Source organism: Bradysia coprophila, chromosome IV, assembly GCF_014529535.1.
Source record: "Bradysia coprophila strain Holo2 chromosome IV, BU_Bcop_v1, whole genome shotgun sequence".
Lineage (NCBI taxonomy): Eukaryota > Metazoa > Arthropoda > Insecta > Diptera > Sciaridae > Bradysia > Bradysia coprophila.
The window spans coordinates 5,188,572-5,205,292 of NC_050738.1; the positions used below are offsets into that span (position 1 = coordinate 5,188,572).

Genomic DNA, 16,721 nt, shown 5'->3' on the forward strand with positions numbered 1-16,721 from the left:
GGTAGTTGACTACCAAACTGGTAGTTGACAGCCATGCTGATAGAGGTGGTAGAGATGTTTACTGTTTGAGTAGTTGGTAGTTGAATACTAAATTGGTAGTTGACTATGAAACTGATAGAAAGTTGTTGAGATGTTTACTGCTCACAGCTGGATATCGACTGATGAAACTATTCTTTCTGCTTGCCTAATATTTATAACTCACGTATTTGGTTTTGTAGCTCCACAATTGAGAAAATTGAGAGAAGAAAAAAGACCTCGCTAGGCTTTATCCGGTCTATTCTTGTTTGTTTTTAGCCCCGTACGAAGTACTGGGGGCTTATAAGATTAATATGCCGTTTGTAACACGTCGAATTGTAAGCAGACAGTAAGGGCAAAGCATTTGGCTATGTTCATAGATGACGAATCAGCAATAAAAAAAATGTCCGTCCGTCCGTCCGTCCGTCCGTGACCCCTCTAGCTTGAGTAAATCACAACCTTTTTTCAAAATTCTTTTTTTCCCCGATTGGTATCGACAAAAGTAAGGTCAAGTTCGAAAATGGGCATGGTAGGGTCGGCCCCTCCAGAGCTAGGGCCCTATAGGTGTTTTTCAGTCTTTCGACGATATCTACCGAAATACGCACGCAATAGCTGCTTGTGATATATCAAATGAAAGGTATTGACGAGTAGAACTAAGTTGCTGAACATTGTTTTTGTGTAGGATGCAACGCGCGCTTGTTGGGAGGGCTCAAAGGTCGTAACTCGGCCCTAAGTGTTTTTTCCACATACATCGAGTAAATCTCACCCGATTTTGCTAGTTTTGTTTCATTTGAGAAATAATTGAATACTGAAAAGAACGTGGCGAAAAAAGTTTCAAATTTGGGCCCTTGGACTAAGGCCGCTACTCGGCCCTAAGTGTTTTCTGCACATAAATCGAGTAAATCTCATCCGATTTTGCTAGTTTTTGTTTCATTTGAGAGGTAATTGAATACCCAATGGAAAGTTGGCAAAAAATTTTGGGTTTCTAAAATAATGTCGTAAATTGTTGGTTTTATTTGAAAGGTACTTCGTACGGGCTTTCGTAATTGCGCTATGCGCAATTTTAAAAATGAACAGTTTCAGTAAATTTGACAATGCCCAACTTGACTTGCATTTTGGTAACAGACGCATTAGAGGGTTGTAGACGTATTAGGGTTCCGGGCTTATTAGGGCTACGGACGTATTATGGTTGCGGACGAAATAGGATTACGGGTTGTACGGGGCTAAGTCGCAGCAAACGCTCCGACTGTTCTGATGCCTTGTTTTTACCTTGCCGTTGTAGTACGAGTGGCGCATAGTGGGTGAGGGTTTTTTTTACCAAATAAAAACCTCAACAACAGTTTGATCTCACGATAAAAAAGAGTGCCTTTAATAGAAAAAAATGTGTAGAAAAGTCCACTTACACTTTCAGAGTGATGTCTAATAAAATGTATTGATCATACTCCGTTCACAAGCCTCTTCGTATTTCTTTAGTCGATTCGCTTCTTCTTTCGGATCCTTTTCAATGGAAATATCATCGAAATTGTCGTCGTATTCATCGTCCGATTTATTGCTCGATAAATTTAGCGGCTCTTCGCCGATAATGAGTCTGACCTCGTCGGTGAGATGTTCAGCTGCTTTAATTTGCAGATAAATTGCTTCAGCTTTCTTCAAACATGTCGTCAAATCGATTTGCATGGACAATTCGTTCACGTGCTTCAGAATTTCGTTGAATTCGTATTGATGCGCAATAAAAATGTTCATTTGATCGTCCAGAATCGCCACGCTGAATATCAAATGGAAATTGATACACGGCAATTTCGTCCAGAGCACCTCCCACAGCGTCAGCACATCCGAATGACTGAATTCCCGTTTGAACCACACCAGCAACCATCGGAAACAGAAGTACATATTCTGTGCTCCGTGTTCCTCGAAGTAGCGAAACAGACGGGGATTGGCCAACGCTGTTAAACTGTTCAGGTCTCGCAATTGTCGTTTCATTCCCGCTTGGTCCATGTCAAAGTTAGTGTAAACCACATCCATAAAGCCTACAAAGCACCAAAATGCGTCCACCTCGTTGGTCATTATGCGCAGGATCGGCGCCAACAAATCGCTCATCCCTTGCACGTAGCCCAAATCAAAATTGTACATAACGTAGGTCATCAGGATGTCTTGCAAAAGGCCTAAATTCTCATTGTCGTCGCCTGTGAACAAAATGGATTCGTTTTTCAATTCGCATTGTGTACGCAATGGAACAACTAACCTCGGAAAAATTCTTCCGTCCGATCCGTTCGCTTCACATCCTTTTCGACTTGGCATTTTCTGTCGCGATAGTCCGAGAAATTCTTTTCTTGTTCGGGTGTCTTTGTCAGCCATTGCAGTTTCATTTGGAAGTATTCCTGTGACTTCTTTTTGCGAAGCTCGATGCGCTCAGTCTTCGTTGAGTCCCACGGGTAATATTCTAGCAGAAATTTCCATACTTCACTTCTAAGCGAACTTTCGATTCCTCCCCGAAATACCACTTCTTTTACACGTTCCGCATCGGTCACACGTCCATCTTCGGACAAAAATTCGCCCCATTGCTTTTCCGTCAGTGGACTGCCACGAATGATGCTTGGCCGAGGCGGTAGTCTGTCATCCTCTTCTTTTATTTGATTGTCGCTGGAACTGCCTTCGGAACTGGGTCTGGGCGATGTGCCTAAAACTTCATAAAATTCGTCAGTAGTCGATGTTGCCATGCTCGAAGCAAAATAATCAGTCGTTCGTTGAGGCGTTGTGAATCCACTGTGTACCACTCCTGGTAAAACCGTATACGCGTCAGACATTTTCGCTAGAAAATCCATTGTATGACCAAGAGGATTTCTCACAATATTCGAAATCCAGCCGCCACCGCCTCCCTTAATGTCCTCGATCCTCAGTTCGGCAAACGTTTTCTGCAGCTTCTCCTTGTCATATTCCACATTTTCGCTGATCTCATAGATATTACGATTGTGACGGCTCACTTGTAGACAATGCGTTGTTTTCAGGCTGCGTAGAAACGAGTCTGCATTGCCATGCTGGAAAAAGTATTCACTGTGCGACTTTCCATCCGATTTGTTAACCAGACGTATGGCATGACCGTTCTTAAACACTTCGATTGACTTCAAATCGACAATTTTCGCACGTATGATCCGCGGTTTGTTCGCACTTTGATGTGTCCCCGGTACAATGGGCGGCGCTTCTTTTTGTGGTATTGTGCCCGTATTTGTATTGAAAGCTAACGATTCACTGGCAGTTCGCGTTCGTTTCGCAATGGTGTCCACAAAGGACCAGTCGTCTTGGACTTGTGTGTCCGCGTCGGCAATGATAAAATTGTCGTTAGGCTTCCATTCGATGCAAAGAACATTGTTTGTGTAGTGCACAAGGCTTAACGTTCCAGTGGTACTGGTGAGAATTTCATGCAAGTATAAGGCAGGTCCTTTTTTGAGCAGAATGCCGTCGTTTATGCTAATTTCCTGGAAGAATGAAAAACGATGGATTCGAGTTAGTAAGTTTCTTTGCAACGGCTGGAGAAATTGGGTAATTTTGGTAAATTAAAGAAATTTCGGTTAGGTCACTCAGACCGATGTGTTTTCCCCCCATTTTTCTTTCTATTGTATGCGTTCAGAACATATTCATTGGTTGCTTCAGCTTCAAATTTCATTTGAAACAAAGTTTAACTCATTTGAAGCAAATTTCAGAACAAATACAGAAACTGCACGCAACACAGGTTTTGTGCACTGATAGTTATTCGGTACACGTTGACCTTAGTATCGGAAATCTGAAATTAATTTCTCGGTATTCATAATGTCCTTAGAAGAAGAAATCCACAAAAACAAAAATCAAAACCGAAAAACCCATTTCAATGTAAACCCATAGAGGTACAGTCTCACTTGCAAAATAAAACGCAATAACATCAGACGAAAAACGAATCAAACGAAACATTATGATGTAAACCATCGGTTCAATTCAATTCGTCGTACGAGTTTTTTTCCCACATTTTTCTTTGTCTTGTATGTGATTAGTGATCCATAAACCGATGCATATCCAAATATAAACTGTTGTCTCTTTAATGTTATCAAAATAAGAAAAAAAAGTACTTTCTCTTGCTTATCACACTCACATGTCCATTTTCAAATGATTCATCATGATCCATTTCTGTGATGTGTGTTTTTCTTATTTGAAATAGAAAACTGTTCCAATGAAATTTACCGAATATTAAAACGGTCCCTGATACGTTCGTCGATTGTTTAACTTAAAGCTAAATTCCACTGCGCTTATTATCACTCCACAAATTTTGATTTCAATTCAATTGCTTCTCTGCGTTTATTATGTCTGGCTCTTTTTTTATGTATTATCTTTCAGCTGTTATTTATTTTTATTTCTTTTGTTGTTGTGGCACTCTCTTTTCTCGTGCTGGAATTGTACTAGAAACTTATTTCAAACTGAAACTGTCAGGAGTAAGGAAATATTATAGAAATGTTATAGAGCACAACTATGTGGGAAGTATGGAAGCGAATCGAATAGTTGTAACTTTTGGAGTTAAAATTCAAGCGATTTCGATGTTGTATGTTATTAACTCTCAATCTTGACAGAAGAACAAAAGAAAAATCTGATTTAGATTTCCTTCGCATCGCTATGTGTAGCTAGGGTTACATATTATTATTTTAGAAACTAGTTCTGCACAGACTGATCTAAGAGCAGAAGTGTCAATACCCCATCGCTTATTCTCTATTTAAAAAAAGGAGAAGGAAGAAAAGTTGGGCCACCTACACACAGCGACGTGAAGGATGCCCGATTCAATTTTTTTTTGTTCTTCTGTCAAATTCGGCAATATAACAAAAGAAAAAAAATGGAATTTGGTGTCTTTCGCGTTCGAAGGTCGGGTGGGTGTCTGTGAACGGTAGTCTACCTATATGTCTCGCACACTCAAATTCAATGCAATAAATAATTATTTCTGTCACCAACTTAATTTCTAATAAGACTCGGAACAGGTCGAGTCAACCTGAAACCTTTTTCAGTTAAAAGAATATTCAGCGGTAAGAGAACGGTCAACTTTATTAACGACACACAGTAAGTTTCATTAACCACCATCAGACAGCAGCACCATCATTAATTAAAACCATCCGAAGACAGCCTCCTCATCTTATAGCTTATTGACAACACCCCCACCCCACTACCAGACCAATAATTAAAATTGATCGTTCATGGGGTTGTTCACGGTAACAGGTGGTACCACGTGTAGGATATAGACCTTTTAACTTTTAAAAGCTCTATAGGATGTAGGAGTTGATGGCTCAGAGGCAAAAAGTTGAAAATTTCATTAAAATCAAGAAAATGTAAACCACCCATTCACCACCCATTTGTGAGAGCTGAGCTCTATCAGATTTCTGTAATATTTTGTTGTATGATAATTGAGAACTTAAATGCCGAAACAGTAAAATGCTCTATCAGTTTATGAAATGATGATAGAGATGGTAGCGATGATACAACCTGAAATCTGATTCGACCTGGACCTGATCTGATTTTGTGACCTGATTTGACACTTTGAGTTTTGTGACCGAAAGCCTGACCTGACCTGAATTCTACTTGACCAGCTTCGCAAATTATTTTAACAAAATCATGAAAAATGTATTACTTTGATGCTTTGATTATTATTATTCCTGGAAGATAGCCACGGGACGAAAAACACGATTTTAAAACTCCGCAGATCAGGTCAAATGAAAATCAGGTCAAATCGAATTCAGGTCGAATCAGGTTCTCAATCTTCAAGTTCAGGTCAGGTCAGGAACCGACCAGTTCACAGCCTTAATTTTTCTTTAAAAAAAATATTGGTAACGACAAATCATGTGTGATTTTACCGTCTCCGTAGTTGAAGCTTTGGAACCGTGTGCCAGATTACCCTATTACTCCTTTGAATGTATTTTCGTCGTCTGCTTCTACTTGCTTTACTTTACTCTGTCGTGGTTAGATCAGTCAGCTCGTGAAATTGCCTAAAATTAATCGTCCAAGGCTAATAACTAAATAACTATAATTGAGCCTAGCGAATGAAAACTGCCGATATGAACCACGTCTCTGAAAGTATCACATCGTGAAGATCCTTCTCACAGTTCTCACAGCACTGCAATATCTGACAGCAGTTGCTCGAGCAATAATTTCGCAAATTTTGTGTAAAGCCAACAGCCATTTTTTCCGGGTCAATTTATTGTTTGAAAACTATAACTTTGAAAAATGGAAGCAGCTACGGAAATGACCACAGAGCAATTGGAGTTCATGGAGATCATGATCGCATCTGACATTAATAATGACGCGCTTTTGCTTGAAAAAGCTGGAAAGCATGAAGAAGCTGAGGTGAAATACCTAGAAGCACTTAGAATGAAAGAACAATGCAGTCGTGCAACTGCACTCGGTGTTGCTCTTACGCAGAATGCCCTTGGAGAGCTGTACATGAAGATGGGAAGGCTTGATGAGGCGTACGAACTGTTACAAAAGGCGTACCAAGCTCGCCGTGGTAAGTTTTCAATTTACTTATCGAAACTGTAAAGAAGTGGTTTCGCGCTTTGGGCCGATAATTGTTCGAAATGTTGCCTAGCCCAATTTTCAATGGGACAAAATATTCGACCGAAGACTGGTCGTTACTATAAAAGATTAGTGAAGGGCAATAGTTTGTTTTTGAACAGAGTTTGAATCTCTTCTTAAGTTGAATTGTAAACAACGAATCTTTTTGTGCCAGACAACTATTGTCATCTTGGACAGTTTCGATCATAAATTTGGCGACATTAGGTCGATCGCGTGATCGCTGACCCTCAGATTTGTTCCCCTCTTCCGATTTTAAATTTTTTTTGGTCTGTATTTCAATTATACACTTGTATAGCGGAGTACCACAATTTCTCGACATTAAGTATCGATCATGTGCTGCTAGTCGTGGCTGATCGAATGATATCACTAATCAATAAATTGACATGCTAACCCCAAATTTCTTGTATCGTTGAAGTTATTAATAGCTTCGATAAAACGTGTACGGCTGACAATTTGGGAAGACTTTTTGAGATGAAAGGAGACCCGGTAAAAGCTGCTGAATGGCGTACAGTAAATGGGCCGAATCGATTGATTTGCTCCTACTTCGATGTATGTTATTTGTCTCACAGTTTGTGATATTGCTGTCCATAATCTATAACAATTTATCATCAACAGTGTCCCAAATCACAAAAGTGCTACTTCTCCAAACTTAACGACCTTAAGAAGTGCGCCAAGTGTAAATGCGTCTTCTATTGTGACAGGACATGCCAAACGGTGGATTGGCAACGACACAAACCGTATTGTAAGGTACTTAGTAAGGCTGCTGAATGAGACGATATGATGTGCAACGAAACGACGGAATTCAAGTCAATTGAAAAAAATATTTTGAGAAAAAGTTCTGTTTGTGTGAATAAATGTATCCTACCGTTTTGTTGTCCGTTATGAGTAAATAAAATTTTATTTTCGGCAATTTAAGGTCTTTCTATTTCTAGCCAATGAAGATTCTCCCAACATTTTGGACCGATTGAACTTCGTTTGTACCAGCGCAGCTTTATCTATTATCTTTGAAATGGCACAAAAACCTTGTAATAGGTCCGGTTGGTGAAAGTCCACGTGAAATCACGCTAAATAACATAAATTTTAGTCTGTGGGTCTGTGCATCATGCTATAAAAACGAAAAAGCACAGCCTAACGAAGTTACAGTAAAAGGCTGATATATTGTGACTCATGCTTCGCGAGGAACGTAGTTTGAAATTACTTGAAGCTACACACTTCAAGGAAAAGTGATAATAGTTGTCAGCTGCAGAACGTACTATATTTTACATGAAAATGTTTATACAGTGTTTTACAATTGTGTGACACACTGTCAAGTTTCAGTACCCTATTTAGAGTACCACTTGCCAAACTTGCAGCCTGTGTGTCTCGTATTTCATTTTTGATGACATCTTTTCATCAGAATACTTTTTGAAAAATTGCGGTCATAATAACGACCACGAATTTTAGGTTTATCTCCAATGACGTGCTGCATGAAATGACGAAAGTCCCGAGGGTCAACGATTTCATGCATAAGATTTCTGCAAAGTACGAAGTTCAGCGACAACACAATAATCAGGAGTCTGGGTAAATTGACACCTAGTGTAATGATGAACATGGTCCACAATCCACGGCATGTTCTTCTGTCCAATGACTTTCGTTCAAAGCTACTATCTCTGAATTGACCTAGATCTAGGCCTGACTGGCTCTTGCTTTCCTGTCATTTTCTCTCTTCTATTTTTAATTTTTAATTTTTTATTATGTGCACAGAGTCCAGATAGTTTTTCGATGTATTTTTCTATCTTATTAGCTAGGCTAGAGATTTACCGTTTTATCACTCCTAATGCTGTTATCGAGAATTTTCGTAATGTTACACGTTGTGAATACTAGGTCCCACCTTTTGGGCGGGTCAGGTCTCTTGACTGATACTTTTCTAAATGTATTTTTGACGTATTCATGAAAACTTGTCACATTTACTATATTAATGACTCCACGCAAATGACAGTAAAATTTGACAAAAAATTTTTTCTTGGAAACCATCGAAGTGGAATTATTTTTGACCACTTTTTGAGCTCTCAATTTTTTTTTAAATTTTAAATTTTCAAGACTTTCAATCAACCTCAAATCATAAATAAAATATGACTCGTGTAGATTACGACCCTCGCTTCGCTCTGGCCGCAAACTTCCCACTCGTATGAGCTGTCTATTATTCTGTTTGATTGCCTTTTTGTGACATCAGAGTAGATGCGAAGTTTGTTTTGTGAATGTGGAAAAAATAAAAAAGTGCGATAGATGTTCTTCTCGTAAAAAACGGAAGTTCCCCGGTACTTAATATACCTTCACAGGCGACATGATAAGAAATGAACTTAATTAGTTTTTGGTTCATCGTTAAAAATAACTCAGTTTACCAATATTTTCGGTAAATTGGTACGACTCTATAATGGTAAAGGGATTAAAAAATATTTGTAAAAGGAGAAATTTAGTGGTAGACCGAGAAAAAATAATCCCTCGATTTCCCATTCACAAAATCTTCAATCGTGAATAAAATGTCACGACTCGTGTGAATTACGGCACTCGCTTCGCTCTGGCCGCAAACTTCACTCATTCATTTAATTCCATGAATTAAAAAAAAATCTTCAAAAATTAGTTGAGATAATTCATCTTATATTGCTTGCAAAAATTTAACTTTTTTTATTAAAATTTCTTACACTTTTTAATCAAAGTGTGCTAATTTGATAACAGGCATTTTGCTGGCGGAAGATGTGGTTGTAAAGGGAGTAAAAAACTACCTACTTGATAAATGACCAACAACTTGTTAGTCAACTATCAACTTTGATAGTCAACTATCAAGTTGTTAGCAAGAGATGTTTACACGTTAGAAGATGGGCATCGAATGATGAAATTATTCTTCCTACTAGTTTCATGCACGTCGAAAACAAACTTATATGATTTACCCACACTACCAAACCAAATCAAATTTCATCAAAGTAATCTTTTTTAATTGAGGCTATGATCAACAGTATAAAATCCCGTTTTTCTCGGACAGCTTCCAGATCCTTAGTCCTTCATAGCCCATCTACGAACTTAGCCTCGGGATTTAAAAAAAAAGAATCACCCAAATTGGTTGAGAACTACTCAAGTTATCGTGCCCTCAACGAAAAACTGTTACCCACATTTAACGTTTTTCACAGAATTTCATACATTTTCAATCACAGTGAACCTTTTTGTTACCCACATTTTTCGGTATTTTCTGGTGTAAGACCCTGACTTTCAGTCTTTCAGACTTTCAGTTGCCAAGAATTTATAAAGTTTTTTGAAAAATGATTGAATAAAAACTGATTAAAAAAACAGTTTTCTCAAGTTGAGAAAAATTGCAAGAAAATGAAATAGAAGACGAAAATTGCCACCTAATTTCGATCATGTGAAAATCTATTACTTAGTCGATATACTTCGTGTCCAGAAGTTATCGCTGTGAAAGCTTACATATCCTGATGTCTCTTCAGATTCGAAAGAGTACAGCAACCGCTTGAACGGAAAAATTACCAAGCAAAATGAAGAAGGTGAGAAAAATTATAATTTTTGAATTTCAAGTGCCAAAATTTCAAGAAAATGTTGAATCGCCTGCATGTATGCAATTTTTTCTGCATGACGCATCGATATGATGAAACTTATGTGTGACATTACGTATGTGTTCGTTAAGTTCGATGGCTCACAAAATTCATTTATATTCAGTAGTGTAGTTCGTATTCCATGTCAAAATAGAAAAAATACATTCAGTCATGAGTGACAACGTGGTTAACGAATTAGAAAAAATGGATTTAAACGATCAAAAGGCATGAATTTTCTAATTTATATTTGGAATAAAGTGTAGAAGTTAAAATGCGACTGTTATTGAGAGCAGTTTCTAACATAAAAAGACTTGAAACCTTTGCATTTACCTCGCGAACAAACTACTTTACTACACTGGTGATTTGCCATTACATTTTTTTTATATTTGCTATGTGAACGTAAAATCACTTTGCATCAGTTGTTTTTCTGTAAATAGTGTGTTTCGATTGATTTCGTTGATAGCATTCCAGAATATATGTTCCGCTTAGACGAACATATTACCTAATAATGCAGACGTGTTATCTTTCCAATTAAATTAATGAGAATTTTTCATCGATTTTACAGGCGGCTAAAAAGAAGAAGGAAAAACAAAAGAATGCAGGGGGTGACGGTGCCGGTAATGTTACTTGTTGGTTGCATCAGAAATTTTGAATTAAATTTTTTCGATCAATTTCTGTGACTCAGGTAAAGAGACAAAACCGCTGCCAAGTTACATAGCCGACCGGCAAGTTCTGTGGGATAAGCTCAAGAAGCAATACGACGATGAAGTCGCTGCCAAAACCAGAGACCCAATCACAATAACATTGCCCGATGGCAAAACCGTTGACGGTAAGTCATGGGACACTACACCGTACAGTGTGGCGGCTGGCATCAGTCAAGGATTGGCCGATGCAACAGTTATTGCAAAAGTGAATGGTGTTTTGTGGGATTTGGATCGACCGTTAGAAGGGAATTGTAGTCTGCAGCTGATTAAATTTGATGATCCAGAGGGGAAAGCAGTATTTTGGCATAGTTCGGCCCATGCATTGGGAGAGGCGATGGAACGAATTTATGGAGGACATTTGTGCTATGGTCCACCGATTGAAAATGGCTTCTATTATGATATGTTCGTGGAAGGTGATGGGGTAAGTGAACGTTTTGTGTATTAGACGCTTATTTTGTGATAAGAAGTGCATTAAATATCGGGAGAGGAACGGTTTCTCCAACAGTTAGTCGTCGGTATTTGTTACTCACCTAATTGTCTTACATTCCGTCTCTTCTTCCCTCGCAGATCACTAGCAACGAATATGGAGCGATGGAAAATTCAATCAAGCAAATAACCAAGGAAAAGCAACCATTCGAACGTTTGGAAATGACCAAAGCCGATTTGCTTGAAATGTTCGGTTACAATGAGTTCAAGGTCCGAATTTTGAATGAGAAAATTACCGAAGAGAAGACCACCGTTTACCGTTGCGGAACGTTGATCGATTTATGTCGTGGACCGCATGTCCGACACACCGGCAAGATAAAGGCTCTGAAAGTCACCAAGGTAGATCTTCTTCGTTATCCGATTTTCTCATTGAAATTCAAATTGAATTTCGTTCTAGAATTCGTCGTCCTATTGGGAAGGTAAAGCTGATGCCGAAACACTACAGCGTGTGTACGGCATATCATTCCCCGACGCCAAGCAACTGAAAGAATGGGAAAAGTTCCAGGAAGAAGCGGCCAAGCGAGATCATCGTAAAATCGGTCGCGAACAGGAATTGTTCTTTTTCCATGAATTGTCGCCGGGTTCGTGCTTTTTCCAACCGAGAGGCGCCCACATCTACAACACATTGATGAATCTGATGAAATCCGAGTACCGAAAGCGCGGTTTCCAGGAAGTCATGACACCGAACATTTACAATGCAAAATTGTGGCAGACATCCGGTCATTGGTAAGTTCCATCTTGCTTTAACTTTCTCACAATAAACCCTGGACCAGTTCTTAACATACAACGTCATTTCCAGGGACTACTATGCTGAAAACATGTTTTCGTTTGAATCGGAGAAGGAAACCTTTGCTTTGAAGCCGATGAATTGTCCGGGTCATTGGTAAGTTGTAACATTCCCAGTTAGCTATTAGATTGTGAATTCAATCTCATTTCCGCGCATCTCCCGTAGCTTGATATTCGATAATCGAATTCGTTCTTGGCGCGAGCTACCACTCCGTTTGGCTGATTTCGGTGTCCTTCACCGAAACGAACTCTCGGGTGCTTTGACTGGTCTGACACGAGTTCGTCGTTTCCAGCAAGACGATGCGCACATTTTCTGCACTCCCGAGCAAATCAAGGTCGAAATCGATGGATGCCTTGATTTCCTGAATCAAATTTTCTCCACATTCGGATTCACATTTAACTTGTGCTTGTCCACCCGTCCCGATAAATTCATCGGTGATGTCGAGCAATGGGATGCGGCGGAAAAATCGCTGGAAGAATCACTCAACAAGTTCGGTAAACCATGGACGATTAATGCTGGTAAGTTCGGGCAAATTTGGTCGTGAAACTCGATGTCCTTACGGTTCTAATCAAATCATCCCTTACAATTAGGTGATGGTGCTTTCTACGGTCCAAAAATCGACATCACGGTTTCGGATGCACTGAAGCGTGCCCATCAATGCGCCACCGTTCAACTCGATTTTCAATTGCCCATCCGATTCAATTTGTCATATGTGGCCGAAAGTGGTGAAAAGAAACGTCCCGTCATGATTCATCGGGCCATCCTCGGCTCCGTCGAACGACAAATCGCCATTTTAACTGAGAATTATGCTGGCAAATGGCCATTCTGGTTGTCACCGCGCCAAGTGATGGTCGTTCCCGTCGGACCCATGTTCGACGATTATGCTGACGCCGTACGTCAGAAATTGCACTTAGCTGGTTTCATGGCCGAGGCCGATCTGGACGACGGCGACACAATGAATAAGAAAATTCGTAATGCTCAACTGGCCCAGTTCAATTTCATTTTGGTGGTCGGTGAGAAGGAGAAAACCGGAAACACTGTCAACGTTCGCACTAGGGACAATAAAGTCCATGGAGAGGTGAGCGTTGACGATTTGATTCTCAAGTTTAATAAATTCAGAGACGAGCACGTCATCGGTGAAGATAATTTCTAATCCATCTCGTCACGTATTGCCGCTCGGATGCGTTCCGTCTATTTAAATCACCATTTCTATTGATAAAAATTCTGTGGTCGAAGCTAAGTTTAGTCTAGATTCAATAATTGTTCACTGAATTAAACATCGGCTTGCAAAAGTTAATCGGGCGATTTTCTTTGTTTTGTTTATTTAATGACCTTTCAAACCATAACCAATGATGCGCATTGTTACTTCCTCATCATATATGGACGGTGTAAGGAATATTAAACTCTTCTTCATTTATGAGAAAAAAAACCGCCCAATTTCTTGTGGAACCCAGAGCACAGCATACATATTGATGACAGATCGGACAACTCTAGCAAAAAACATTTCATGTAAAAGTTACCTCAAATTCGACTGTAGTGAGAATCGTTTTTGTTTTTCGTTCGGATAAAGCAACGCTAACAAGCGATATCTGTCCACGGTTTGTTTGGAAAGAGATTCAATAGGGACCGTGAACCACCAATTTTTTTTAGTGATAGAGAAGAACTGTACAAACGAAAAAATTATCCCGAACCCCTGGGCCGTTTATGAAAACCAGTGGATGCCATTTGGGACAGCCTAAGCACATATTTTAAACATAGCTAACGCCGACCCGTACGAAACACCTATTCGTATCAAAAGCCTTTAATGTGAAACTCTTCATTTCTCTTACTTCATTTTCTTCTCTGCTGAAAAACTATTCTTCCTTTAAAATCACTTACATTATCCACTCTTTGCCTTGTTATCATATACAACTAAATTGCCGGAGGCAATATAGACAGCCCCGTACGAAGTCAAATTTCATAAATTCCTATTTAAACAGCTATATACCGCTATATTTACCTATGTTTCACTGTAAATAAACATTTCACAGAGGAATACGCTATTATATAGCTCTATATGCCTGTATATAGCTCAATATAGCTGTATATAGGTTTTTGTAGATGTCCGTTTATGGAATCCCTGAAACCCCACACACATAACAAATTATTTCCATGTTAACAGAAACTCTCTAAGTATCATTTTTCCCAAGATATTTCTATTTTACTAAAATCCAATATGGCCGCCGGCAGCCATTTTGTTAGGAGACCGGAAATAGTACCGACGCTTTACATTCGTTAATACCTTTCAAACAAAAAAAAAATTCATGAAATTCGGTCAAAATTTACTCGAGATATTGACAAAATACTCCACGTTCACTGTACTTCCGAGTAGCCAGATAAGAGCTCACTCCAAGAGACCTAGCTCACGCTCCGGAGAACATAATTTCATAATTTTTTTTTCCCTGATTGGTACGGTCAATACCTATCTAATAAAGCTAAAACAGACGAAATATGTTCAAATGTGGCCGACCTACAAGCAAAAACTGCTTGCCGCCCTGTGCCTGTTCCACACCAAGGGGTCTAACTCACGAGTCGGTCATCCGATTTCCATAAACTTTTTTTTTGTCGATCGGTATTGTAAATACCTTTTATTTGACGTATCACTTACAAGTTTAACGTTTAAATGTCCGGAGATATCTTCGAAAAACCGTAAAGCACTTATTGGGCCACAGCTCGGGAGGAGTCGATCCAAAATCACTCATCTTCGAACTTAGCCTGTCTTTTGACATTACCAAACGGGAAAAAAAAGAATTTTCAAAATCGGATACGTTTTACTCAAGTTATCGTGCAGACAGACAGACGGACAGACGGACATTTTTTTTTTCGCGGATTTGGCATCTCTAGACAACCACAATAGGTTTCCCCTTACTCAGGGAGTCCAATTCGACGTGTTACAAACGTATGCGTAAACCTATAAGACCCCAGTACTTCGTACGGGTCTAAACATACAGTTGAAAGTCAAAATTTTACCATACGCACTAACCGCGAAAAAATGTATTTGAAAGTGGTCTTTTATGTCAAATTTTCAGAAAAGCAACTTTTTCCTCTACCCTTGGTGAAATTTGGTAATTTCTGTACCTTTCTGGTAGCCTTCTTTCAAAGTAGTTTGTCACCTGAAGAATAAACTTTACAACGATATCAAATATGCCATACTTGACCAACAACAAGTACTGCTGATGATTCAGTTTTTCAATCGAAGTCTTAAGAAAAAGAGATATTTAATTAGGCCAGCGACATTGAATCGCATAGTCTGGAAAATTGGAAAAGTTTTGAAGACTTCGAATCATTCGATAGAAATTGCATATTCGTGGATCTTGTTCAGGTTCGAGGTAAGCACAGTTTTTTCATAATTAAGGCTTCAGAAGATTCAGCGGAGAGAGAAAATGACTATGACATGATAGGGTCGAAAATGGACTGTTACATTACTAGGGAATCCGTTTTAAGAATCGCCAAAGCCAAATCACCAAAAAAATAGCAAATCGTCAAGAAACATCGCCAAAGTGTGAAGAAACGCACAGAAACAAAAATAATGGAAAGTTAGCGAGGAGGAAACTACTCGGGTAATTGACACCCTCGAAGGAATTGCCGGAACATCCGGTAATTAATAGGAATTGAAGGAAATACTATAAATTGAATGAATTACAAGGAATTGAATGGAAATACGAGAAATTGAACGTAATGAAAGGAAATCGGATAAGTATGATAAACGAAAGAACTAATCGAATGCAAAACAATTGATCTTCTCACTCGATGCAGGTGTCCGGTCTTGGCTATTCGGTTTGTAAAATACAGTTCATTCACTGATTGTTTCCTTTTATTTACTTTCAATTTCTCGTATTTCCAGTCAATTCCTTATAATTCATTTAATTCCTTGTAATTCCATCAATTGCTATCTATTGCTTCGATTTCTAGTATTTCCTTCAATTCTTATTAATTACCGGCTACGAATCTGCAGTAATTTCGACGGCTACCGTTCGTTTTGTTTAAATTTGAAGGAAATCTTAGAAAATTATCAGAAAAAGAAAATTAGGAAAATTTTTTAGAAAATTGTTTCTAAAAAGTAGGCAATAAATTGGATAGTAACAGAAAATATCGTGGAATTATTAGAAATTAATAGGAATTAAAGTGCAAATCCGCCAAAACGGAGGAATTGAAGGCATTAAAAATTGATTTGCCACCCTTTTGGCCAGAGGTTTCCCCCTCGAAAATTTGTCTTTAAGGCGTTTCTTGACACTTTGGCGTTTTTTCTTAGCGCTTCTTCACACTTAGCAATTCATCAATCTTGGCTGATTTGTTAAATCGCCAAGAATAGTGTGAAGAAACGCCAAGAAAAATCTCCGGAGTGTGAAGAAACGCTAGAATGTAATGAATCGTCAATAGTCATTTTCATGCCTTGAAAAGTTGTACACATTGATGACGGTCATTAGGCCATTTCGCGAGTTGTATCTCGAACGAAGTGATACATAAATAATACATGGAAATGACTATGGCGACTTGAATGTGGCGATACTTCACGGCTATGTTGTGAAAAGG

At 38.9% G+C, this 16,721-nt stretch overlaps 3 protein-coding genes across 5 annotated transcripts; 2 read left to right on the forward strand and 1 right to left on the reverse strand.

Moving 5' to 3' along the window:
* Positions 1 to 1,355: 1,355 nt before the first annotated feature.
* LOC119066691 (TBC1 domain family member 15) lies at positions 1,356 to 4,501 on the reverse strand. The gene is made up of 3 exons (XM_037169284.1): positions 4,136 to 4,501; positions 2,258 to 3,488; positions 1,356 to 2,198 (listed from the first exon to the last, which is right to left on the reverse strand). The coding sequence occupies exons 1-3, from the start codon at positions 4,166 to 4,168 to the stop codon at positions 1,435 to 1,437; spliced, it is 2,028 nt and encodes a 675-aa protein (XP_037025179.1). The 5' UTR covers positions 4,169 to 4,501; the 3' UTR covers positions 1,356 to 1,434.
* A 1,660-nt stretch (positions 4,502 to 6,161) lies between these two features.
* LOC119066695 lies at positions 6,162 to 7,501 on the forward strand. Its single transcript, XM_037169292.1, has 3 exons — positions 6,162 to 6,523; positions 7,007 to 7,140; positions 7,207 to 7,501. The coding sequence occupies exons 1-3, from the start codon at positions 6,244 to 6,246 to the stop codon at positions 7,360 to 7,362; spliced, it is 570 nt and encodes a 189-aa protein (XP_037025187.1). The 5' UTR covers positions 6,162 to 6,243; the 3' UTR covers positions 7,363 to 7,501.
* Positions 7,502 to 10,100: 2,599 nt separating this feature from the next.
* On the forward strand, positions 10,101 to 13,448 carry LOC119066692 (threonine--tRNA ligase 1, cytoplasmic). 3 transcript variants are annotated; one of them, XM_037169287.1, is made up of 8 exons: positions 10,101 to 10,124; positions 10,738 to 10,789; positions 10,858 to 11,297; positions 11,444 to 11,701; positions 11,760 to 12,088; positions 12,162 to 12,245; positions 12,315 to 12,667; positions 12,740 to 13,448. In XM_037169287.1, the coding sequence occupies exons 1-8, from the start codon at positions 10,116 to 10,118 to the stop codon at positions 13,300 to 13,302; spliced, it is 2,088 nt and encodes a 695-aa protein (XP_037025182.1). In that variant the 5' UTR covers positions 10,101 to 10,115; the 3' UTR covers positions 13,303 to 13,448. The 3 variants fall into 3 exon arrangements, with proteins under 3 accessions (XP_037025182.1, XP_037025181.1, XP_037025180.1); XM_037169286.1 differs by lacking the exon at positions 10,101 to 10,124 and adding an exon at positions 10,289 to 10,397; XM_037169285.1 differs by lacking the exon at positions 10,101 to 10,124 and adding an exon at positions 10,300 to 10,530.
* The last annotated feature ends 3,273 nt before the right edge of the window (positions 13,449 to 16,721 follow it).